Raw genomic sequence first — 25,374 nt, forward strand, 5'->3', positions numbered from 1 at the left:
CCACCTCTCTCTTCCCTCTCTCTCTCTCCCTCTTCTCTCCTCTCTCTCTCCCTCTCTCTCTCCCTCTCTCTCTCCCTCTCTCTCTCCCTCTCTCTCTCCCTCTCTCTCTCTCCCTCTCTCTCTCCCTCTCTCTCTCCCTTCTCTCTCCTCTCTCTCTCCCTCTCTCTCCCTCTCTCTCTCCCTCTCTCTCTCCCTCTCTCTCTCCCTCTCTCCTCTCTCTCTCTTCTCTCTCTCTCTCTCTCTCTCTCTCTCTCTCTCTCTTCTCTCTCTTCTCTCTCTCTCTCTCTCTCTATCTCTCTCTCTCTCTCTCTTCTCTCTCTCTCTCTCTCTCTCTCTCTCTCTCTCTCTCTCTCTCTCTCTCTCTCTCTCTCTATCTCTCTCTTCTCTCTCTCTCTCTCTCCTTTTTCTATTTCTTTTGTTCCTCTTCCTGTCTGTGTCTGTCTGTGTGTCTTACCGCCTCCTCCTCCTCGCCTCCTCGCTTCTCGCCTTCGCCTCCTGCCTCTCCGCCTCCTCGCCTCTCCGCCTATCCGCCTCGCCGCCTCTTGGTCTTTCTCTTGGTCTTCATCGGTGCACGTGCTCATGCTCTCACAGAAGTTGTGTATCTTCCGTCAGCGCACTGTATTTGTCTACTTTATTCCTCACACCCAAAGCCCAACTTCTCATCATGGTTATTCTCTTCATTATTTAGATGAGCATTTCGCCCGTTTCTGCATTGTGCGGCGACATGTCACTCATGAGTAGCGACATTGTTTGCCATTTACAAAGTCTTACATGAATATCATACCAGTCAAATCACTCATCAGGTCTAGTCCCTGGCGTGAGACGTCCTGTCTCCAGCGTTCGCTCTCTCCCCGCCCTGTCTCGCGTCCCCGGCCGATGACCACTCGCTCTCGGCAGACGCGCTTCGGCCAGGTGCGCTGCGGCGGCGAGACATACTCGGTGGGCGAGTGTGTGTTCCTGGACCCCGCCGCCTTCTCTCTGCGCCGGCGGCAGGCCTGGGTCAAGACGGCCAAGACGTGCGACGTTTCGCAGGTATCGTGGTGGCGAGATGCGCCACCCTTGCTGGAGAGAGGCGCGGATGCGGCCGGCTCCAAACGCAGGCTCTGTCGCCAGTTGCTCTCAGAGCGAGGCGGATTGGCAGTGCGAGGAAAGCAGGCATCATTGTCGCAACCAGTTGACAGCCCTGGACATTTGTTGCACGCTCGCCAATGATAGGTCTTCGTCAATAGCTGTCCATAACTAGCTGTTCGGTTGTTCCCGTCAGGTGGACGAGGAACTCTACCCGGAATACTACCGCAAGGCCACCAGCTACGTGAAGGGCTCCAACGAGGAGACGCCGGACCCATTCCGCATCGGCCGCATCAGCAGCATCTTCACGAACAGAACAGGTGGCGCCCAACATGACGACTCGACCTTGGTCTTGTATTGGTGTCAGTTGTTTACCTTCTCCTGATCGTTCGCCGAGATGATGGTGATGCCCTAGCTTTCAACTCGCTTTGCGGTTTGGGAAGATCTCGCACTGGTACGCCCGCACCTTCGTGTCCAGAGTTCAGACAGCATTAAGCCTTAAGCGACCAACTCATCTAATGTCGGTGAGGAGTCGCCTTTTGTAAATGATTTGCTAGGTAGTGAGCTTACACGGCAGCCCAATCAATGGCTACGATCAATAGCAGTACGGCGTTATCCGGCGTGACTCTGGCGAAACGTTACCGAAGGCGTCCGCTCCGCAGCGAGCAACGCGGAGGCGGGCGACGTTTTCCTCCGCGTGACCAAGTTCTACCGAGGAGAGGACACATTCCGGGGCACGGAGGGCTCGCAGCACAGCGACCTGCACATGATCTACTACAGTAGCGAGGGTGAGCGGCCTGCCGTGGCGCCGTGCAGCTCCAGTGGCCAGTGGGATGTCCGGATGTGCTGGGGCCCTCGGTTGTAGAGCGTGCGCCACTACATGAAGATACCGTGTGGGTTGTGTGACGCTTCTGTCGTTATGCATTGATAGTGTCGAGATGAAGACAAGGGACTGATGTTCTTCGTAATGTTTGCAAGCCTCGGAACCGTGCCTCTCGAGTAAACTCGACGACACGTGGCGGGCGCCCGCTGACGCCGGCCGCCTCGCGCCGCCAGAGGTGTCGGTTGGCGTTCGGTCACGTGATGGGCAAGTGTCACGTGGTGTACGGCGGCAACCTGACCTGCTCGCCGGAGGAGTACCGCCGCTGTGGACCTCACCGCTTCTACTTCCTCGAGGCGTACGACGCTGACGGCAAGAGCTTCACCGAGCCGCCGCCGGCCGCCAAACGCATGGGACTCGTCAGAAAGGTGCGGTGGAGGCTGTCTGTGTACAGAGGGACGGCTGCGCTTGTTGACGGTCCTAGGGCATGGCTTTATGTGGGAGAGACTGTACCTGGAGATTGGCTGTACCGGCACTGATCATGCCTAGAGATGGCTGTACGTAGTGACTGTACCAGAAAGCAGTTGCACCTGGAGGCTCTGTGTAGCATAGGATGAACACATGGGCTTATAAATTTATTTTACATATAAACATGCACGGTTTGGCGTATCCCCTCCCTGTCGTGCCCGCTGGCTGTCAAATGTGGGAAGCCATTTGCTGCTCTCTGCTTTATTTGTCCTGTGCTTGTGGGTCTGTTTTGCTCAGTCTGAGCACGGCCGACGGCTCTGACGGGCAGTGCCCCTGACTCCCGTACCGCCGCACGATCGGCTGGGTTGTCACGCTTGACTCGTCGCACGCGGTCCTTTCCGCCAGCTGCAGCGCGTGCTGGTGCACCTCGCTCGCGCCGGCCGCTGACTGCCGCCTGTGCCGCAGGGTCAGGGCAAGGGCAAGGGTGCGGCGGCGCAGCGGGCGGTGCCGCCGCCGCCCGAACACCCGGTCGTGGCGCCGCTCCGCGCGCTCGACGTGTTCGCCGGCTGCGGCGGCCTCTCCGCCGGACTGCACCAAGTGGGCGTGGCCGTCAGGTGAGGGCGGGGCTGGGCGGCGGCCTGGCAGGCGTCACTGTCTGTCGGAAGGAAGGGGCGTCTGTGTCACGTTTCTGTCGCGTTTATATATATATATATATATATATATATATATATATATATATATATATATATATATATGTGTGTGTGTGTGTGTGTGTGTGTGTGTGTGTGTGTGTGTGTGACCAGTTGGGTTTATGTATTGAATATAGCAATCCAAGATTATGTGTAGTAGATTATATTGTGGATGTGGTGAAAAGGGGCCTTTCGGTAATGTCTAGCGCTGTTTGTCACGTCGCTCTACGCGGGATGATCACCATGCGGGCTGACCGTTTTGTCGGTTTTCAGCCAATGGGCGATCGAAATAAACCAGCCGGCGGCCAACGCGTACCGGCTCAACAACCCGCAGGCCACGGTGTTCTCGGAGGACTGCAACCACCTGCTGCAGCTGGCCATAGACGTGAGGCCGGGGCCGGTCCGCCAGCTGGTGCCGGCCACCTCCCGGACGGGGCTCTGTAGCCCTGGGCTCTATAGCCATGATATCCCCAACCAGGCAGCCGTCATGGCCGCTGATGGGAACTTGCACAAATTGGTGCAGCTGATAATTTGTGAGGGAATTTAACCTTAGAGAATGTTCTGGTACTAGAGGACTGTGGTGTGTCTGATAATCATTTCGCAGGCGTGTTTGGAGCCTGGTAACTTCACTTTATAACTTCTGTCCTTATGTTGAGGCTGTGACTGAGACGCTGCCGCCGCAGAAAAGTGATGATGTGCCACTGTCCCCTTTGATGAGCCGTCGTCGCAGGAAAAGTCGCATGACGCACCGTTATTTCAACAGACTCGCACAACTTGTCGCTGTTGCAGAGGGCTCGCATGTCGCAGGGGCAGGATATTTGTATAGGGTCACCATCGCAAAAGATTCACTTACATGTCACTGCTGCATGGCTGTTCCAACGGTATCCGAGTACGAGGTCTTTTTCCTGATTCACATGGCGCGGACAAATTGCACGAATCCACTTGGGATATCACTGTTGGCATAATGTTTAAATCACTTGCTGTGCGCAAGAGACTCACTCAGTCTGTCACTGAGTGTGTCCCAACATTCCCTTTTCCTGTGACGTTTGCAGGGTGCAGAGCAGAACGCCAGCGGCCAGCGGCTGCCGAAGCCGGGGGAGGTGGACCTGCTGTGCGGCGGGCCGCCGTGCCAGGGCTTCTCCGGCATGAACCGCTTCAACTCCCGACAGTACTCGCAGTTCAAGGTACCCGCTGTGACGCGCGCCGGTTCCAGGGTGTGTGTGCCGTGTTTAAATCGTGACCCCCCTACACGGCCTCGTGTATCTCTGCGGTTTCCCACATCCGCAGCCTTTTTCAACGCGTGGTCCGAAGGCTTGCTTTACCGTCGCGATCCTGCGCCACTCCCCGAAAAAGCTCCCTCAGTTTGTTTTACTGTTGTGCGACTTGAATTATCTTGCATTTCATTGGAACAGTTTCTGGGTTATTGGATGACGAATTGCGGTCGTCACTTAACGTCGACATGTAATGCAGACTACGAAACACTGGACTGATGTTAAACCTGAACCCACGACTTTCGGCAGAGGGGCGTGAGTGAGCTTTCTACCATACTGTTAGTTTGTTGTTCCACCTCACTACGCTGCTGTTCTATTCGCTGTTCCGTATCACGCTGAATTGCATGTTGCTGAAGCACAGGGAAGAGGTGACAACTGCAAGATAGGTTGCGTTGTAGAGCTGGTCCACAGGATTGTTGAGCAATTGGAACTTGCCGGGCTCTCTGTTACTGGAGCACTTTTCCGCAGAACTCACTGATCGTCAGCTTCTTGAGCTTTTGCGACTTCTACCGGCCAAAATATTTCATCCTGGAGAACGTGCGCAACTTCGTTTCCTACAAGGCCAACATGGTGCTGAAGCTGACGCTGGCTTGTTTGCTGAAGATGGGCTATCAGTGCGGCTTTGGTGTACTGCAGGCGGGCAACTACGGCGTCCCTCAGACGCGCCGCAGGTCGGTCACGCGCCGGGGACCTCAGCCGGCACCACTCTGACATCATGCAGTCCGTCATCTGCGCAGATCAAAGCCGTCTATTGATGGGAAGTTTCTGGTCGCCACGTTAACATTGGGATCGCATGGCAGTTGTGTATCGTCTGGGGCTTATGCGTGGCATGCGCCGCTCTGCTGGCGGCGCTATGGCCCGCCACCGTACGTCACTGACGAGTCTGACTGTGCCTTACTCGGTAGGGCGATCATCATGGCCTCGGCGCCCGGCTTCCGCCTGCCCCTGTACCCGGAGCCCCAGCACGTGTTCTCGCTGAGGGCCTCCTCGCTGGCCGTGGTCATGGAGGACACCAAGGTATGGACGGCGAAACGGCTCACGGACAACGGCGGACGGGCACTCCCCCGTGACCCACCGCTCTTAAACGACAACGTGCAGCATGACGTGTGATAACCTGCGGATTTGAACGTCGAACAACTTGTTAAGTACCAATCATCTAAGGATTTGGGATGCTGGTCATAAAACCCACCACATAGGCTGTCTTTGTCGGTGGCTGTCGTAGGCTGTCTGCAGTGGCGCCGGTATTCAGTGTGCCCTCACCCAGATGACATTTGACATGCGCAGCGCGCACCCCGGCTGACCTGAGGACGCGGTGTTGCAGTACGCGCCCACGTGCCGGTGGTCGCAGTCGGCGCCATACCGGACTGTGACTGTGCGGGACGCCATGTCTGACCTGCCAGAGATCCTGAACGGCGAGAAGCACGAACAGATGCCGTACGACCGCGACGCCAGCTCGCACTTCCAGAGAGTGGTGCGTGCCGGGCGGTGCTCGTGGCCTGTTTGCCTGCGCCAGTGGCGGTTACAAAGGCGCAGGCGGAGGGTGGGGCGCCAGGAGGGCGAGCGTCCGTTTGGCTGCACGTGCCGAGTGACGGGCAGGGTTCAAGGCTGGCTCTGTGCCAACAGTTTCGCAGTGATCAGCTCGAAGTAAAACGACACTTGATAACGTTTGGGGTTCAATGCGTCGTTACACCCGCAAAACTAAAGTCACGTCTAGTTGGATCTTCGCGATTTACGTTGCATACATTGTTTAAAGATGGCCAAAAATACTAAACGCGATCAGAAGTAGGAATGTTTACGAAGATGCATGACTGGGAAGCGCCAGAAGGGAACTGAGCTATGCCCAGAGACGGGTGATTTGCTGTTGCACCCAACTGAGCTATCCTATGACACCTAGAAGAGCGTATGACACCTCATTATGTTACTGGACTCCGGTCTTGTTTCGCCTGATCTTTCCGAAATCATGCTCGAATAATGAGCATATCGTCACAGCATAACGGCAAAGACAAAGCCATCAAAATATTTTCTTTCCATCCATATCTCGATTATTTTAGGCATCATGCAATGCGAAAGGACCTTAATTTCAGGTCCTTGGCCTTGAAAGGGTCTTCAGCAGGACCTGATCATATCTCTGCTACGTACCCAGTCGGATATAGTCACAGAGCCGTGGGCGACACACTCGCCGAACACGCTGTGGCGCCTGCTGCGATGGCTTCGGACCGCGCCCTGACGCACCCCCCCTCCGGGGCCATGACGAGCCAGCCGTCACCGCCGCCTCTTGCCGCAGATGCGGGCCGGCCAGGAGACGGCGCTGCTGCGCGACCACGTGTGCAAGGAGATGGCGCCACTCATCGCAGCGCGCATCCGCCACGTGCCGACGGCGCCGGGCAGCGACTGGCGCGACCTGCCCAACCTGGCAGTCCGCCTCAGCGATGGCACCACTTCGCGCCTCCTGTGAGTGGTCGGGGCGCCGACCCGCGCTGGGTGGTGTCCGAGGGGGGGGGGGGGGCTGGCGGTGGTCAGGCGGGTACCGGCAGGCCAGAGCACGGGCCCGACCCGCCTGTGGTGAAACCCTCAGCTGAGATGAGAGGAGGGTAGGTTGTGTGACCGACGCATGGTGACTCGTTCAAGCAGGCTACTGACATCTCGAACACGTCTGTTGGACATCTTGACCGCGGTAGGTTTACAGGTTTATCGTGGTTGGTATAAAATTGTGAAGGCTTGTGTTTCGGAAAACGCTCCCAAAAATGTTGTTAAGTTTCTAGTTTCTGAAAAGGGGTTTGCATAAGTTTAGTTCTTTATACCGAGCGTTCATCGCGGAAGGGCGGAATCCGTCGCATGTGGGTATGCTCATACGAAAAGCGTGGACCCGGCGCACACGCATCACCTCAAAGTTGTTCTCATTTCGGGTTTCTAGGGGTTACTAGGTTGTTACTGTAGCATGCATGTCTCTACGCAGCTACCGGACCTGCATGTATCCCTGTGTTGGGTTCTGACGATGGCTTAATTCTTCGGGCTGGTTAAAAGGCGTTGCAACAGCTGTATTTTTCCGGGGGGGGGGGGGGGATCCATCATTAGGCTACAAACTCCCGGTTTCAGCATTGGTGCTGTAATGACCTTCAGGCCATATGACCGCACAGCTGGTAGGGCCTGTAATCTGTTGCTATGTGGATTAGCGATCCATCCAGGGCTGACAGCTTTGCAGCGGCCTGCGCCGGTCTCGACAGAGGTGACGTGTGCTTCTGAGTGCCCCCTCCCCCTGCCCGCTGCCGCTGCCGCTGCCGGCGTGGCTGCAGTCCAGAGCCTGCTGTCGAGGTCGTCTCCGGCGTCCTCGCGGGGACAGGAGGCCGTGATGTGTCGCCGATACGTCGCCGGCGCCGTGTAATCCGTGCTTTACGGCGCGCCGTCGGGCCCCTCCGGTCATGTTGGACGGCACCAGACGCTGCGCCGGGGGTGGGACGGCCGGCGGCGCCCCCCGCTCCGGTGACGGGTGGCCGGCCGGGGGCGTGCTGATCGCCCACGCCCCGCCGCCAGGCTCTACACACAGCACGACAAGAAGAACGGCCGCTCGGGCGGCGGCCGGCTGCGCGGCGTGTGCGCATGCGCGGCCGGCCGGCCTTGCGACCCGGCCGACCGGCAGTACGGCACTCTGCTGCCCTGGTGCCTGCCACACACGGGCAACAGGCACAACCACTGGGCCGGCCTGTACGGGCGGCTCGAGTGGGACGGCTTCTTCTCCACCACCGTCACCAACCCCGAGCCGATGGGCAAGCAGGTGCGGGGCGGCGGCGGCGGCCGACGGCGGAGCCGCGGACGCGCCCCAGCTCGGCGATGTGCTGGCCGCGGCTGGCGCATCCAGCCGGGCACGGACGCGGCGCTGGCGCACCACCCGCGCGCGCGGGGGAGGGGGGTTACACTGAACACACCTGATGCGGTCATGCGTCAAGCTCGGATTACGTTACGCTCGGTAAAGTTCTATTTGTTCACTGGTTCAGTCGGCTGCATAATCCCAATAATGCTTGACGTCTTTGTGGTCGAGCCGGTGAATAATGCAATGGCACGCCATTGACATGCCAACGCTCCGCGCGCCGTGTTAAGCCTGCTGTTGGCTCACTGGTGGTCGACCAAAGTCCCGCCAGACTTGGCTTGGCCTGGCTTGGCCTAACCCGACCTTCCCTCCCCTGACCTGACCCGACCTGAACCGGCAGGGTCGCGTGCTGCATCCGGAGCAGCACCGCGTGGTTAGCGTGCGCGAGTGTGCCCGATCCCAAGGCTTCCCGGACTCGTACCGGTTCTTCGGCAGCACGCTCGAGAAGCACCGACAGGTAACCGCGGCCTTGCGACGCTTGGACTGAGGGGAGGGGGGGGGGGGGGGGGGAAGCTGGTGCACCGTCCGGATTTGGACAGTCGAATGCGTTGAATCGCGGTAATGCAAGCTGAAGTACGAAGCTACTGCGCGCGTGAATTTAGCCCCAGCGAGACGTGCGGTGCGTCACCGGGCGTTCGCGGCTGGGCGATGGCGATGGCGCCGTCACCGGGCCGCTCTGTCGTGTCCACAGATCGGTAACGCCGTACCGCCGCCGATGGCCGCCGCCATCGGTCGCGAGATCCAGCGCTCGCTGGCGCTGTCGGCCCGCGAGGGCGGAGCGCCGGCCGCGCGGGTCGGCGGGGACGCCGACGGTGGCCAGCGGCAGCCGAGTGATGCCGGTCAGGGCGGCGCTAAGGGAGAACCGGCGAAAGAGGGCGGCCCCGGCGCCGAGGACGCGGCGGAAACAGGCGGGGGCGGCTCTGACAGTGGCGCCGAAGGCTTGCGCTGATGGCAGTGCGCGCGGCGCCCTGACAGCAGGACGCAATCAAGTCATGCCGGGCTTTTAGCTGTCGTCGGTCGGATGAAATGCAGACGTATTCGAGTTCATTGACGGCTGCTAAACACGTTTGGACTGCCTTGTGATTGTTCATGATTTTACTTTTGTCTCGGTGTGCCTCAGGCCACCCACAATGTAATACATTTTACAACTTTTGGTTGTGTTTTGATTCGTATTAACGAAGCCGGATCTTATGTTTTCAGGTGGGAGTAGACTGAGGCATGTGACTGAGGAGAAGGTCGTGGTTCATTCGCTTCCGACCGTGATATTTTCGCGTTCATGCGTTGTTGCACGCATCAAAAGGCTTAGTCCTTGTTTGGGCGATGGATGCACCAGCCTTCGCGAATTATTTGTTTGGTCCAAAGTAGAACTACCGTGTAAACGAACAACAGCGCGCTGTTTCGCAGGGCGCGAAATATGCTGTGTGCCCGAGCCGCGTGCTATGTAGAGTCGATTTCTGAAACAACATTGTTGATTAGCATGTCGTACTTGCATTCATCTCAGACCCGTTATCAAAACGAATATCTGATCCAATGGAAGTTGGATTCGGACGTGCGCGGCGCCGTGCGGCGGCGGTCCAGGTGTTATGCTGATATCTGAACAGGCGGACGTGCGCGGCGCCGGGAGGCGGCAGTCCAGGTGGCATGCTGATATCTGAACAGGCGGGCGTGCGCGGCGCCGGGAGGCGGCGGTCCCGGTGTTATGCCGATATCTGAACAGGCGGGCGTGCGCGGCGCCGTGCGGCGGCAGTCCAGGTGGCATGCCGATATCTGAACAGGCGGGCGTGCGCGGCGCCGTGCGGCGGCGGTCCAGGTGGCATGCGGATATCTGAACAGGTGGGCGTGCGCGGCGCCGGGAGGCGGCGGTCCAGGTGGCATGCCGATATCTGAACAGGCGGACGTGCGCGGCGCCGGGAGGCGGCGGTCCAGGTGGCATGCCGATATCTGAACAGGCGGGCGTGCGCGGCGCCGGGAGGCGGCAGTCCAGGTGGCATGCCGATATCTGAACAGGCGGACGTGCGCGGCGCCGGGAGGCGGCGGTCCAGGTGGCATGCCGATATCTGAACAGGCGGACGTGCGCGGCACTGGGCCTCGGTGCGGCAGCAGGGCACGTGGTGTGCCAGTCCCCGGCAAGCGGGCGTTGGAACGCAAAAAGACAGGCGCGCAGGTTCCATTGAAGAAAAAAAATGTTTGCACATCAGATGAATACGCACAACTACCGTGGCGTTGATGTGTGGGCACCGGGGGTGAGGTGTGAGGTGCCCTTCACGGCAGCCTGTGCGGCTGTTGTGAAGCGTAATGACGGTGGTCTTTTCCTCATCATTCTATCTTGTCTACTTCGATATTGGAAACGTCCTTGCGCGTGGCGTAGGCGGCAATCGGCGGCGACGGCAATCAGATCGCATCGAGCGATTTTCGCGTGGTTCGGAGTTCAGCACAGTAGACCCCACATGACCATCGTAGTCGGTACGTCCCTAAGCCCAAAGCATCATCATCGGAATCCACCACAGTGCCGCGGTCTTTCCGGCCTGGGGCAGGTAGTCGAGTCGCACAATTTGCAGCCAACGGCTGTATCTGTTTGGAACCTCCGTGTATGCGTTGTGTACTTCTAATGCGATCAGATACGGTGCAAGGCTGTTTGTCTAGCAACACATGGATTCATATTCTGCTTCTGAACCTGCGCCAAAGACACGTGGACGGCTGGCGGTAACCAGAGATCGCGAAAGTTCCAAAAATTACTCTGATAGATAAAGTCAAAACATATTTTAACACGTCAATGTGAATGTTTAGAGCACAGACGTAAGCGGCAAGGCCGTGGGGAGTCCATTCCATCACTTCTGTTTGACCACAAGGGTCAGGTCAGACCAAGTCACATTTCAAAAATGGTCTACCAGTAGGCCACAAGGATGACCATCTTTTGTTTTCTCTCTCGATGTGATTGTGACTACATTTATTTTATTAGGTGCATCTGTGAGACAAAAGCAGTGCACACAGAGTTGTCGCCTCAGGCTGATCTAAAGGTCAGTTGAGGTCAGCTTAGGTCACATTTATAAACCATCCAAACACGAAAATTGAAGCGTTAACCGGGTCTAAGTAACCAGTATATGGTTTTTTTCTGTGGTCAGAAATGATGTGTTCAATATCTACAGGTACTCAAGATCGCGTAGCTGTAGTATATACATATTATCCATAGCCCCTTCAACGTTTGTTAGCGTAGGAAACTGAGAACAGGCACATTGGTACATGAAATTATGTGTTATCAGCTTCACAAAGACGGCATAGAGGTGATTACACGCGTCCCTCTCGTTCATCTAGCCTATCCTCCACTGATAACAGAGATCATTGACTTTGGAAGACCTGATATGACGTTGCAAGTCCTCACCTGCTCTAACGTCACCTCATTATACATCATTATAATATCATTGCATGTTTTCAGTTGGGTATTCGAATTCTACACCAAAATTTGCCCACAAAGCTGCCCTTTTTGGGTTCAGCATGTGTTTTGTAGAAGGCACCGTCAAAGGTAGGTCATGACCTGGAACGAACTCATATGCTCAGCAGGAATATGATGGTTGTGCATGTAAGTTAATAGGTAGCCTTTTCCTCATATACAAAAACCAAAGCTTTGCAGAAATACGTGCAAATGTGTGTTATTTACAAAAAATAGCCAACAATGACCTGACCTCAAGTCGCTAAGCTCGCCTGTTTCGAAAAATCTGACATTAAAAGACTGTAAGTGCTATCATGACCTACTGCCATGGTAAGTTTGAGCAATGGCAAATAATCTGCAAAAAAGTTAGGCGTGGGGAAAGTTTTTGTAGATTGGTCTCTTTGATCTGACCTAGCTCACTGACAGATTAGAATTTCAAATTGCATAGAGGATGCCAAACAGATAGATAAAGAGCCCCTGAAAATTTGGTGTTGCTGCTAGTGTTCATCTTTGAGCTGTGTTTGAAAAACCTTAGTGGGAAGTCAAGTTTCCCGCCCCTGGTCGGGCGCGAAAAAACCTGTTCTGAGTGTTGCTGACATGCTTTACACTTCGGTGTCCGCTTCAGACACCTACGGCCTCTTATCTTTGGAGCCTTGCCACTATTGTGTGGTTAGTCGGTGGGACTACATAACATGGTGGACATCCAGTGTTGGGAGGCCGCTTTACCACAGTTTTTTTCCTTCTGGCACTGGGGATAGCCATTCACTCCGTTGCGCCAGCTTCTTATGCAGCATCGGGCACGAGCTAAGCGATTCTTTTTCACCCATTTATTGTTCCTCGGCCATTGGACGCCGGGCTTGTCATACGCGTGGTGGATTGCAATGAGCCACCTGTATTCTAAGCTTTTTGTTTGCTCTGGCCTTCTCATCGCCATAGCCCTGTTGGCCTGAGCTAGACAGCGCGCTTTGTCTGGATGCTCCCACAGCTTCGGCATAGACGCCCTGATTGAGCTGTTCTCATGCCGTGTATTTGTCAATCGTTTAGGTGACTGTCAAAAGCTGCCTGCCGTCACCGTCCGTTTTTACTGACACATTCGGCCACGATATTTGTTTGTGTGCTTGTAGGCTACGCAACCAAGCCCATCTGTGAGAAACCACAGCATGACTAGGAACATGAACGTGATCGCATCTGAAGTGCTGCTGTGGTCCAATTCTGTTTTGGTGCCATTTTATGTGGTCTCCCCACGAAATAGTCAGATCTGCCCAAAAGTTATTGTGGTTACTCTGGTAAAAGACTGCTAGCCGAAGTCATGCAACTTTAAGATGGTTTCTTACATAATGATACAACTGAATAAAGGACTACGACTGTTTCATTGGCCCTGGATCAGGTACGAAAGTCAAATCAAAGTCGAGGCCAGGCCGCTCTATTATTAGGAAACGTTCTTCATTGCTTAGTTTTTGTCGTTCATTGAATTCTTTGGTCACAGTTACGTCTGGAAAATCGTATGTAGGATTCATGAAGGTCAAGGGAGGTCACCAAGCTAAAATGACCCGGATCAATCTTTTGCTTTAAGATACATGCCATTTAACGTAGTCCTGGACGCTGATGTAACATTCAAATATCAAAACAATCAAGATAGTTTGTGGTCATCTTTACCTGCACGGGGCAACGAGGCTACTCAAGCGCATGCTTCGTAAGGCGTTGATAATTATTTTGAGGTGAGGTGATACAATTTATTTTGAGGTGATGCGTGTCCGCCGGGTCCACGCTTTTCGTATGGGCATACCACACATGCGACGGATTCCGCCCTTCCACGTTGAACACTCGGTATAAAGAGCTAAACTTATGCAAAACCCTTTTCAGAAACTAGAAACTTGACGTTTTGTAGAGCGTTTTCCGAAACACAAAATTTCACAATTTTACACCAACCACGTTAAACCTGTAAACCTACCGCGGTCAAGATGTCCAACAGACGTGTTCGAGATGTCAGTAGCCTGCTTGAACGAGTCACCATGCGTCGGCCACGTAACCTACCCTACAATCATCTCAGCTGAGGGTTTCACCACAGGCGGGTCGGGCTCCTGCTCTGTCCTGCCGGTGCCCGCCTGACCACCTCCAGCCCCCCCCCCCCCCCCTCGGACACCACCCAGCGCCCGGTCGGCGCCCCGACCACTCACAGGAGGCGCGAAGTGGTGCCATCGCTGAGGCGGACTGCCAGGTTGGGCAGGTCGCGCCAGTCGCTGCCCGGCGCCGTCGGCACGTGGCGGATGCGCGCCGCGATGAGTGGCGCCATCTCCTTGCACACGTGGTCGCGCAGCAGCGCCGTCTCCTGGCCGGCCCGCATCTGCGGCAAGAGGCGGCGGTGACGGCTGGCTCGTCACGGCCCCGGAGGGGGGTGCGTCAGGGCGCGGCTCGCAGCCGCGTCAGCGCACATCACGTCATGTTCAGCGGGAATCTGTCGCCAACCACGCTGTAACTGTACCCTGCCGGTGACGCCTAGCGGCAGAAATATGACCAGGTTCTGGATCCTTTCAAGGCGAAGGATGCCGAGGTCCTGAAGTTCAAAGTCTTTTCGCTTTGCATGATAATGGACTGATATCGTCGAGATATGGATGGGAGGCAAATATGTTGACGTATTTGTCTGTTGCCGTTATGCTGCGACGATATGCTTACTATTCGAACATAATTTCGGAAGGAGCTGAGTCCAGTGACATAAAAATGAGGTGCCATGCGTTCTACTACCAAATGTCGTGTGACAACTCAACTAGGTACACATTTTTGATAAGATGCTTTCTAATCTTTCCGGCCGTCTCAACGAGGCAATCAATAACCGTGGCCCTGTTGGCGCTGAAATAATAGGACGATAACTTATTTTACCCACTTCACAACTCAGCATACGTCAGTCCCCAAGTGCCGTTTCCCAGCCATATATATTTGGTAACGTTCTTGCTTTTGATCGCGTTTAGTTTTTTGTCATCTAATGCGTGCAACATGAATTGCAACGACTTACTACACGCGACGACACTTTTGGGGATGTACACCACATTGAACGTCAAACGTCATTAATTGTCGCGATACTTCAAGCTGATCGCTGCGGGACTCTGGGCACGGAGCCAGCTTTGAACCCTGCGCATCACTCGGCACGTGCAGCCAAGCGGACGCTCTCCCTCGTGACACCACACCCTCCGCCTGTGCCTTTGTAACCGCCACTAGCGCAGGCAAACAGGCCACGAGCACCGCCCGGAACGCACCACTCTCTGGAAGTGCGAGTTGGCGTCGCGGTCGTACGGCATCTGTTCGTGCTTCTCGCCGTTCAGGATCTCTGGCAGGTCAGACATGGCGTCCCGCACAGTCACAGTCCGGTATGGCGCCGACTGCGACCACCGGCACGTGGGCGTGTACTGCAACACCGCGTCCTCAGGTCAGCCGGGGTGCGCGCTGCGCATGTCAAATGTCATCTGGGTGAGGGCACGTTGAAATACTGGCGCCGCTGCAGACAGCCTACGACAGCAACCGATAAAGACAGCCTATGTGGTGGGTTTTATGACCAGCATCCCAAATCCTTAAATGAGTGGCACTCAACAAGTTGTTTAACGTTCAAATCCGCAGGTTATCACACGTCATGCTGCATGTTGTCGTTTAAGAGCGGCGGATCGCGGGGGAGTGCCCGTCCGCCGTTGTCCGTGAGCCGTTTCGCTGTCCATACCTTGGTGTCCTCCATGACCATGGCCAGCGAGGAGGCCCTCAGCGAGAACACGTGCTGGGGCTCCGGGTACAGGGGCAGGCGGAAGCCGGGGGCCGAGGCCATGATGATCGCCCTACCGAGTAAGGCACCGTCAGACTCGTCGGTGACGTACGGTGGCGGGCCATAGCGCCGCCAGCAGAGCGGCGCATGCCACGCATAAGCCCCAGACGATACACAACTGCCATGCGATCCCAATGTTAACGCGGCGACCAGAAACTTCCCATCAATAGACGGCTTTGATCTGCGCAGATGACGGACTGCATGATGTCAGAGTGGTGCCGACCGAGGTCCCCGGCACGTGACCGACCTGCGGCGCGTCTGAGGGACGCCGTAGTTGCCCGCCTGCAGCACACCAAAGCCGCACTGGTAGCCCATCTTCAGCAAACAGGCCAGCGTCAGCTTCAGCACCACGTTGGCCTTGTAAGAAACGAAGTTGCGCACGTTCTCCAGTATGGAGTATTTTGGCCGGTAGAAGTCGCAGAAGCTCAAGAAGCTGACGATCAGAGAGTTCTGCGGAAAAGTGCTCCAATAACAGAGAGCCCAGGAGGTTCCAATTTCCCAAAATCCTGTGGACCAGCTCTTCAACGATGCCTATCTTGCGGTTGTCACCTCTTCTCTGAGCTTCAGCAACATCCAATCCAGCCTGATATGAAACAGCGAACAGAACAGCAGCGTAGCGAGGTGGAACAACAAACTAGCAGTATGATAGAAAGCTCGCCCACGCCCCTCTGCCGAAAGTCGTGGGTTTCATGTTTGACATTAGTCGCGTGTTTCGCAGTCTCCATTAGATGTCGACGTTAAGAGACGACCGCAATTCGTCATCAAATAACCCAGAAACTGTTTCAATGAATTGCAAGATAATTCAAGTCGCACAACAGTAAAAAAACTACGGGAGCTTTTTCGGGTAGTGGCGCAGCATCGCGACGGTGAAGCAAGCCTTCGAACCACGCGTTGAAAGAGGCCGCAGATGTGGGAAGCCGCAGAGATACACGAGGCCGTGTAGGGAGGTCACGATTTAAACACGGCACACACGCCCTGGGACCGGCGCGCGTCACAGCGGGTACCTTGAACTGCGAGTACTGCCGGGGGTTGAAGCGGTTCATGCCGGAGAAGCCCTGGCACGGCGGCCCGCCGCACAGCAGGTCCACCTCCCCCGGCTTCGGCAGCCGCTGGCCGCTGGCGTTCTGCTCTGCACCCTGCAAATGTCACGCGTCAGGAGAGGGTTGTGGCACACTCAGTGACAGACCGAATGAGCCTCTTGTGCACACCACGCGATGTGAACATTACACCAACAGACATACCAATGTGGGTTCGTGCAATTTCTCCACCCCATCTGAATCTGGAAAAAAGACATTGCAGTTGAATGCCACTGGAACAGTCATCCAGTAGTAACATGTAACTGAATCTGTCGCGGCAGTGATGACGCATACATATTTGGCACCAGTGGCATGCGAGCCTCCTGCAGCAGCGACACGTGCGAGTCTATTGCAACAGCGGGATGTCGTGTGCCTTGCCCCGAGACCAAGGCTTCTCAAAAAAAAAAACAATGGCATGCCATCACTTCATCTGCGGCGGCAGCGCTGAGTCAGAAGCTAAACATAAGGGCAAAAGTTGCAAAATGTCGTTATTTGGCCCCAAACATTCCTGCAAGCTGAGAATGAACACACCACAGTCCTCAAGTGTCAGAACGTTTTCTAAAGTTAAATTCCCTCACAAATTATCAGCTGCACCAATTTGTGCAAGTTCCCATCAGCGGCTATGACGGCTGCCTGGTTGGGGATATCATGGCTATAGAGCCCAGGGCTACAGAGCCCCGTCCGGGAGGTGGCCGGCACCAGCTGGCGGACCGGCCCCGGCCTCACGTCTATGGCCAGCTGCAACAGATGGTTGCAGTCCTCCGAGAACACCGTGGCCTGCGGGTTGTTGAGCCGGTACGCGTTGGCCGCCGGCTGGTTTATTTCGATCGCCCATTGGCTGAAAACCGACAAAAGGGTCAGCCCGTATGGTGATCATCCCACGTAGAGTAACGTGGCAAACAGCGCTAGATAATACGGAAAGGTCCCTTTTCACCACATCCACGATGTAATCTATTATACATTATCTTGGATTGCTATATTCATTGCACAAACCCGACTGATATATATATATATATATATATATATATATATATATATATATATATATATAGAAACGTGAGAGAAACGTGACACAGACGCCCCTGTCACTGTCACTGTCACTGTCACTGTCCTTCCCGACAGACAGTGACGCCTGCCAGGCCGCCGCCCAGCCCCGCCCTCACCTGACGGCCACGCCCACTTGGTGCAGTCCGGCGGAGAGGCCGCCGCAGCCGGCGAACACGTCGAGCGCGCGGAGCGGCGCCACGACCGGGTGTTCGGGCGGCGGCGGCACCGCCCGCTGCGCCGCCGCACCCTTGCCCTTGCCCTGACCCTGCGGCACAGGCGGCAGTCAGCGGCCGGCGCGAGCGAGGTGCACCAGCACGCGCTGGAGTTGGCGGAAAAGGACTGCGTGCAACCAGTCGAGTGTGGCAACACAGCCGATCGTGAGGCGGTACGGGTGTCAGGGGCACTGCCCGTCAGAGCCGTCGGCCGTGCTCAGACTGAGCAAAACAGGCCCACAAGCACGGGACAAATACAGGAGAAAGCAGCAAATGGTTTCCCACATTTGACAGCCAGCGGGCACGACAGGGAGGGGATACGCCGAATCGAACATGTTTATATGTAAAATAAATTTATAAGCCCATGTGTTCATCCTATGCTACACAAAGCCTCCAGGTGCAACTGTTTTCTGGTACAGTCACGACGTACAGCCATCTCTAGGCATGATCAGTGCCGGTACAGCCAATCTCCAGGTACAGTCCCTCCCACATAAAGCCATGCCCTAGGACCGTCCCCATGCGCAGTCGTCCCTCGGTACACAGACGGCCTCCACCGCACCTTTCTGAGGAGTCCCATGCGTTTGGCGGCCGGCGACGGCTCGGTGAAGCTCTTGCCGTCAGCGTCGTACGCCTCGAGGAAGTAGAAGCGGTGAGGTCCACAGCGGCGGTACTCCTCCGGCGAGCAGGTCAGGTTGTCACCGTACACCACGTGACACTTGCCCATCACGTGACCGAACGCCACCGACACCTCTGGCGGCGCGAGGCGGCCGGCGTCAGCGGGCGCCCGCCACGTGTCGTCGAGTTTACTCGGGAGGCACGCTTCCGAGGCTTGCAAACATTACGTAGAGCATCAGTCAATTGTCTTTATCTAGACACGACCAATGCATGACGTCAAAAGCGTCACACAACCCACACGGTATCTTCAGGTAGTGGCTCACGCTCCACACCGAGGGCCCAATTGCATCCGGACACCCACACTGCCATTGGTGCTGCACGGCGCCACGGCAGGCCGCTCACCCTCGCTACTGTAGTAGATCATGTGCGGGTCGCTGTGCTGCGAGCCCTCCTTGCCCCGGAATGTGTCCTCTCCTCGGTAGAACTTGGTCACGCGAAGGAAAACGTCGCCCGCCTCCGCGTTGCTCCCTGCGGAGCGGACGCCTTCGGTAACGTTTCGCCAGAGTCACGCCGGATAACGCCGTACTGCTATTGATCGTAGCCATTGATTGGGCTGCCGTGTAAGCTCACTACCTAGCAAATCATTTACAAAAGGCGACTCCTCACCGACATTAGATGAGTTGGTCCCTTAAGGCTTAATGCTGTCTGAACTCTGGACACGAAGGTGCGGGTGTAACACTGCGAGATCTTCTCAAACGGCAAAGCGAGTTGAAAGCTAGGGCATCACTATCATCTCGGCGAACGATCAGGAGAAGGTAAACAACTGACACCAATACAAGACCAAGGTCGAGTCGTGCTATTGGGCGTCACCTGTTCTGTTCGTGAAGATGCTGCTGATGCGGCCGATGCGGAATGGGTCCGGCGTCTCCTCGTTGGAACCCTTCACGTAGCTGGTGGCCTTGCGGTAGTATTCAGGGTAGAGTTCCTCGTCCACCTGACGGGAACAACCGAACAGCTAGTTATGGACAGCTATTGACGAACACCTACCATTGGCGAGCGTGCAATAAATGTCCAGGGCTGTCAACTGGTTGCGACAATGACGCCTGCTTTCCTCGCACTGCCAATCCGCTTCGCTCTGAGAACAATTGGCGACAGAGCCTGCGTTTGGAGCCGGCCGCATCCGCGCCTCTCTCCAGCACGCGTGACGCCTCTCGCCACCACGATACCTGCGAAACGTCGCACGTCTTGACCGTCTTGACCCAGGCCTGCCGCCGGCGCAGAGAGAAGGCGGCGGGGTCCAGGAACACACACTTGTCCACCGAGTATGTCTCGCCGCTGCAGCGCACCTGGCCGAAGCGCGTCTGCCGAGAGCGAATGGTCATCGGCCGGGGACGCGAGACAGGGCGGGGAGAGAGCGACGCTGGAGACAGGACGTCTCACGCCAGGGACTAGACGCTGATGAGTGATTTGACTGGATGATATTCATGTAAGACTTTGTAAATAGCAAATAATGTCGCTACTCATGAGTGATGTGGTAGCTGCAATAAAGCGGAACGTGCGAAATGCTCATCTAAATAATAAAGAGATAAATGATGAGAAGTTGGGCTTTGGGTGTGAGAATAAGTAGACAAAAAATAGTGCGCTGACGGAGAATACACAACTTCTGTGAGAGCAGGAGCACGTGCACGATCACGACGAAGAGAAAGACCAAGAGGCGTAGAGGAAGGAGGAAGCGAGGAAGCGAGGAGGCGAGAAGGCGGGGAAGCGGCAAGACAGACAGACAGACAGACAGACAGACAGAGAGAAAAAAAGAGAGAGAGGAAAGAGAGAAAGAGAGAGAGAGAGAGAGAGAGAGAGAGAGAGAGAGAGAGAGAGAGAGAGAGAGAGAGAGAGAGAGAGAGAGAGAGAGAGAGAGAGAGAGAGAGAGAGAGAGAGAGAGAGAGACAGAGAGAGAGAGAGAGAGAGAGAGAGAGAGAGAGAAGAGACAGAGAGAGACAGAGAGAGACAAAGAGAGAAGAGAGAGAAGAGAGACAGAGAGAGACAGAGAGAGAGAGAGAGAGAGAGACAGATAGAGACAGAGAGACAGAGAGAGACCTACCTCGCTCCTCCCTGGCTCGTCATCCAGTCGGCCCTCCACGGTGGGCACCTTGCTTAGCTCCTCAAGACGGAGCTGCTCACAGCACGGGCAGAAGCCGGCCGTCGATGGCCACCGGCTCCGCCGCCACGTCCTCAAACCGGCCGTGCTCCGGCCGGTACCTGACCAGGGGTCATCGGACTGGTGACGGCCAGCACCGGTCACAGTCCAATGGCCAGGCCGTGAGCTGGCATGGCAGGACAGCGTTTCGCAGCCCGAGAGCGTGGAACGCCTTGAAGTGTTCCAGTCAGCAGTCACGGACTCGCTGGTCGGCACCCTCCTTGTTAGATGTCAGGGCGGGGTGAAATAGATCTAGGCACCAGAAACGCTAATGACTGTAGACAATTTAGCAAGGTGAGATGCCAGGTTTAATTTCGGTGAGATTAATCCAAGGCAAACTCGCATAAAAACCGTACAATACAACATACGCAAAACACGGGTACAAATGCAGATCAATAGTACTGTGACGTCCCAAAGTCGTTAAATCAACCTACTTTTTCTGGAACCAGAACGTATCCGACTCGTTCTCTGGTACGTGAAACGACTCGCGCTGCTGGAACTAGCAGCGCGCGTCGCTCCGATCCAGGACTCGCGCCTGCCGGGCCGGGGTCAGCTGTCACGCGCAGGCAGGTGTAGCACACGACAGACACATACGGCTGTCACGCGCAGGCAGGTGTAGCACACGACAGACACACACGGCTGTCACGCGCAGACAGGTTAGCACATGACACACACGCTGTCACGCGCAGGCAGTGTAGCACACGACAGACACACGGTTTGTCACGCGCATGCGGCCAGAGCGGAGCACAGGCTGCGGAGCGGAACAGGGCAGGGGGCACGCTGAGTTACCCATGACGGAGGTGTCGCCACTGCGTGTGCTGACCTTGCGCGTGATAGATTCGGCTGCGTGTGCTGACCTTGCGTGTGACGGACTCGGCTACGTGTCCTGACCTTGCGTGTGATAGAATTGACGGCGTGCGCTGACCTTGCGTGTGATGGGCCCGGCTGCGTGTGCTGACCTTGCGTGTGATAGACTCCGCTGCGTATGCTGACCTTGCGTGTGACGGACTCGGCTGCGTGTGCTGACCTTGTGTGTGATGGACTCGGCTGCGTGTGCTGACCTTGCGTGTGATGGACTCGGCTGCGTGTTCTAACCTTGTGTGTGATGGACTCGACCGCGTGTGCCGACATTGCGCGTGACGGACTCGGCTGCGTGTGCTGACCTTGCGTGTGATGGACTCGGCTGCGTGTGCTGACCTTGCGTGTGACGGACCCGGCTGCGTGTGCTGACCTTGCGTGTGATGGACTCGGCTGCGTGTGCTGACACTGCGTGTGATGGACTCGACTGCGTGTGCTGACCTTGCGTGTGATGGACTCGAGGGGCATGTCCTCACACTCGTCCGTGACGAACAGTTCCGCAGGGTCGGCCGTCTCTCCAAGCAGGGTCTCCTGGCCACGGCTGCAGCGGAACGGTACACACTGGTCAGGTCGACATGCCAAGGAGCACGGCTATGGATCCGCAACAGACCTGCTTAGTCCAGTGGACAGCAGCAGGACAGTCGATATATCGCACCGATAAATGGTATCATTCTCATTTTACGAAAGTTCCTTAAAGGCGAGGTGTGTGTAGTGCGAACACGTATTTCATCATGTGTCAAATGGGGCAGAAAAAAAATGTAAAAATAACAGAAAAAGACAACACGCAACAATAAACCTCGGATCACTGTACGTATCCAGCAGCCGAACTTACACCATTGCGAACTGCCGTAACAAGACCAGTTGAAATTTTGCGGGAAACGCCCTAGATTATAAATGCTAACATCACGAGAGACACTGGCGGCTGTACCCCAGGAACGAACGACATGTTTCAGAGCAGGGACGGTGTTCACGTGTCCGCCGCGGGCGGCACTGACCAGAACCAGGCGGCGTGGTAGCAGCGCTGTCCGGAGGCCGCCTCCACATGTACACGAGTCGGGCCACGTACGGCAGCTGCCGGCCCCTCGGCCTCCACCACCACACAGTCACCCGCCGACAGACGCTCGCCGTTGACATCCACCGAGCTGGGGGCGAGCCGGCCGGTCAGCACACGCCAGCTGGCCAGGGCGGTACACGCCAGCTGACCAGGGCGGTAACGCCAGCTGACCAGGGCGGTACACGCCAGCTGGCAGGGGTACAGCAGGGCACGCACAGTTCACCGTCCACAGCCAAAACCACCCGCCATTGTATGAAGATGCCAGCCCCGAAGTACAGTGGTAAAGTTAAGCACACAAACGCGCACACGTTGACAAATGGCTCCTGTCGCGTCACCCACGTGAACTACCACAAAACCACCACTTTGTGGCAAGGCTGCTTCGCTGCCACCCACGGCTCTAGTGGCGGCCGTGCCGCACAGCCGCCGCTCGCTCTTACCTGTAGTAGGTCCTGGCGGCGTGTGTGCCGCGCGGCTCGCCGGCCCAGCTGTACTGAGGGAGTGGCGCCGCACGCGGTGTGTTCGCTCCGCCGCCGCCAGCGCCGCCGTCCTCGTCGTGTCGTCCTCCTCGTCCTCACCGCCGTTAGAGTCCTCCGCCTCCTCAATCGCCATGTTCGGACACCTGGCGATGGCAGTTGGAACACAAGTCACGGCCATGGCCCCGTCTTCGCTCGTCATGGTATCCACCTGCGCACGTCGGCACCAGCAATGACGTCGCATGCATGATGCTGAACTCAGTTCAGCACTTGCGGGTTTTCGTTGAATGACATTTCTCCGACAAGACGTGCAGCAACAACTACAAGAACATAAACAAAAAATCAGGACAACATCGCGCCACAGGTTGCAAGCTGATGTAGCACAGCTGGTGATTCAGGTATCAGTTTTCTCCACTCGTTTAGCCATCGCAGTCCTCCGTCATTTCAAGAGGTGTCACCTGCAGTTGGCAGCAGCTCGTGACCTGCGCCTGGTGCAGCTCTGTGTGGTGCATTGCACGGCACTGACGACAGCGGACGGCGGCAACGCTTATCGTACGGTTGGTGCAGCACGCTTACTGTGCCGTTGGTGCAGTGCTTACTGTGCCGTTGATGATGATGATGATTTGGGGCTTAGGGCGCATCACTGATGTAGGTCATGCAGCGCCCACCTGTGCCGTTGGTGCAACACTGCTTACCGTGTCGTTGGTGCAGCACTGCTTACCTGTGTTGGTGCAGCACTGCTTACCGTGCGTTGGTGCAACACTTCTGCCTGCCGTTAGTGCAGCACTGCCTACCTGCGGTTGGTAATCCACTTACCTGGGTTGATGCAGCACTGCTTGCTCCGGCCGCTGCCGCCGAACTTCACCATGTCGCGGCAGTGTTTGCAGTCGCCGCAGTCGGGCTGCTGCTGGCAGGCCTCACACACCCCACAGCGCGTGCGGCGCGGCCCCTGCTTCAGCTGCCAGCGGCAGGGGGACGCTCAGCGGAGGACGCGGCGCTCGCACGAGACGGGGCACGCGGCAGACGACATGAACGTGACGTGAGAAAGGAGGGGGACGCTGACAGCTCCACAGCCGCAACGCACCAGCGATATCACAAGAAGCTCATTTTCTGGGCTGCTACACACGACAGCACGGTAGAAATCGGTCCACCATCACCTGACGTACAGAGATGCATGGACGTAGAAGGCTGGTGATCAGAATAAAACGGACGGTTCCACAGAAGACTCTCCTGATGGCTTTATCCCCGACATCGCGGCTGACCTTTTAACATCGAGCTACCCTGTGTGTACGAACCAGCTAAGCTCGTCGGTCATTCATTCCGCAATCCGCCAACCCAGGGCCATCCACTTGCCTTATCGTCGATTGGATCTGTCCCTTGAAGAAGTTCTCAAACAGTTCAGAGACCAGTGGCGTCGTCGTGGCTTTGGTGAGAGGCGCGGCCGCTACCTTTTTCACTCGCGTCACTTTACGGATCGCTCGGCTGCAATTGTAAATGGAGCCCCGTTGCATTTGGGAACCCTTCAGCCCAGTGGACAAGCATGACGTAGCCATTTTAAACAGCAGCTTCAGTTTGAAACCCATTCAAACCACACAGCACCTAACCCCACTCGTCACATCAACTCAACGATTGGTTCACCAGTCTACATCATTCACGGTGCCATGCCAAGTTCATGACAGTCACAGTAATGAACCGCTGTACCGCCGTGAACACTGGAGTGACCCAGTTGTAGCCGTTGCTCATTAGAGCCAATCATCTCACTTCGTGATGCCTATGTACATATATGGTGCGTATGCCTACCACCACGGTCCCCCCCCCCCCCCCACTAATAACCATGTGCAGCGTTTGAGTGTCGTTTTTCGGCAGGATCTAGTGGAACACCGTTTGTGACGCCACCACGGCCATCACGTACCGTTTTCCGAGCGTGACGCCGGCCAGCCGGATGAGGGCGCGTACACAGGCGGTGGTGAGCAGCTGCGCCTCCTCGACACCGCCAGCCAGGTCGAAGCTCTGCACCTGGTCCACCACGAACTGGGCGTGGCGCAGCAAGCAGTCCTCCGTGAAGGCGTCCGTACCCAGGCCAGACGGAGGCACTGTAATCTGTGGAACGGAGCACAGAGAGCCATGGGTGAGGAGGGATATGGTGACGTCAGGATTCGGGTCCTGCGGTCACGGTCTGACCCGGGACCTCAGTGCAATTGTTGGGGACGATCGGATCGTCAGACAAGGCGACCAATCATGCTTCAGGTCACCAAACAGCCAACGGTTACGCCGCAGAAGCAGTCGCCGTAAAAGTCAGGCACTTGCTCATCGCGAGCAATACACTGCGCCGCCAACAGTCTGACCTAAGGCATGCACCGCTGCGAAAGGAAGCAGGGCGGCGCAGGTCAACACGCAGCCAGTGCTGCATCGCTGGCGCAAGCCTGGCAAGA

The 25,374-nt window shown here is 56.4% G+C and overlaps 2 protein-coding genes across 2 annotated transcripts in view; one reads left to right on the forward strand and one right to left on the reverse strand.

Annotated features, from left to right (window-relative positions):
* The first annotated feature begins 2,147 nt into the window (after positions 1-2,147).
* Positions 2,148-12,604, forward strand: LOC119100548 (DNA (cytosine-5)-methyltransferase 1). Its single transcript, XM_037223632.1, has 12 exons — positions 2,148-2,316; positions 2,822-2,970; positions 3,319-3,430; positions 4,098-4,229; positions 4,785-4,987; positions 5,222-5,333; positions 5,638-5,787; positions 6,601-6,767; positions 7,848-8,088; positions 8,522-8,638; positions 8,873-8,948; positions 12,594-12,604. The coding sequence occupies exons 1-12, from the start codon at positions 2,152-2,154 to the stop codon at positions 12,602-12,604; spliced, it is 1,635 nt and encodes a 544-aa protein (XP_037079527.1). The 5' UTR covers positions 2,148-2,151.
* Positions 12,605-13,781: 1,177 nt separating this feature from the next.
* LOC119100549 (DNA (cytosine-5)-methyltransferase 1-like) overlaps positions 13,782-25,374 on the reverse strand; it is a 12,860-nt gene continuing 1,267 nt past the window's right edge. Inside the window, exons 2-17 of the mRNA XM_037223633.1 lie at positions 24,855-25,042; positions 24,292-24,424; positions 23,737-23,900; positions 22,411-22,557; positions 21,857-21,956; positions 19,590-19,724; positions 19,234-19,357; positions 18,766-18,891; positions 18,290-18,498; positions 17,653-17,801; positions 17,216-17,327; positions 16,418-16,549; positions 15,661-15,863; positions 15,315-15,426; positions 14,860-15,009; positions 13,782-13,952 (exon numbers count right to left, since the gene is read on the reverse strand). Of these exons, the coding sequence (XP_037079528.1) occupies positions 13,782-13,952; positions 14,860-15,009; positions 15,315-15,426; positions 15,661-15,863; positions 16,418-16,549; positions 17,216-17,327; positions 17,653-17,801; positions 18,290-18,498; positions 18,766-18,891; positions 19,234-19,357; positions 19,590-19,724; positions 21,857-21,956; positions 22,411-22,557; positions 23,737-23,900; positions 24,292-24,424; positions 24,855-25,042 (2,355 nt within the window). The remainder of the gene's footprint in view (positions 13,953-14,859; positions 15,010-15,314; positions 15,427-15,660; positions 15,864-16,417; positions 16,550-17,215; positions 17,328-17,652; positions 17,802-18,289; positions 18,499-18,765; positions 18,892-19,233; positions 19,358-19,589; positions 19,725-21,856; positions 21,957-22,410; positions 22,558-23,736; positions 23,901-24,291; positions 24,425-24,854; positions 25,043-25,374) is intronic.

Source organism: Pollicipes pollicipes, unplaced genomic scaffold, assembly GCF_011947565.3.
Source record: "Pollicipes pollicipes isolate AB1234 unplaced genomic scaffold, Ppol_2.1 Scaffold_4881;HRSCAF=5763_pilon_pilon_pilon, whole genome shotgun sequence".
NCBI classification, from domain to species: domain Eukaryota; kingdom Metazoa; phylum Arthropoda; class Thecostraca; order Pollicipedomorpha; family Pollicipedidae; genus Pollicipes; species Pollicipes pollicipes.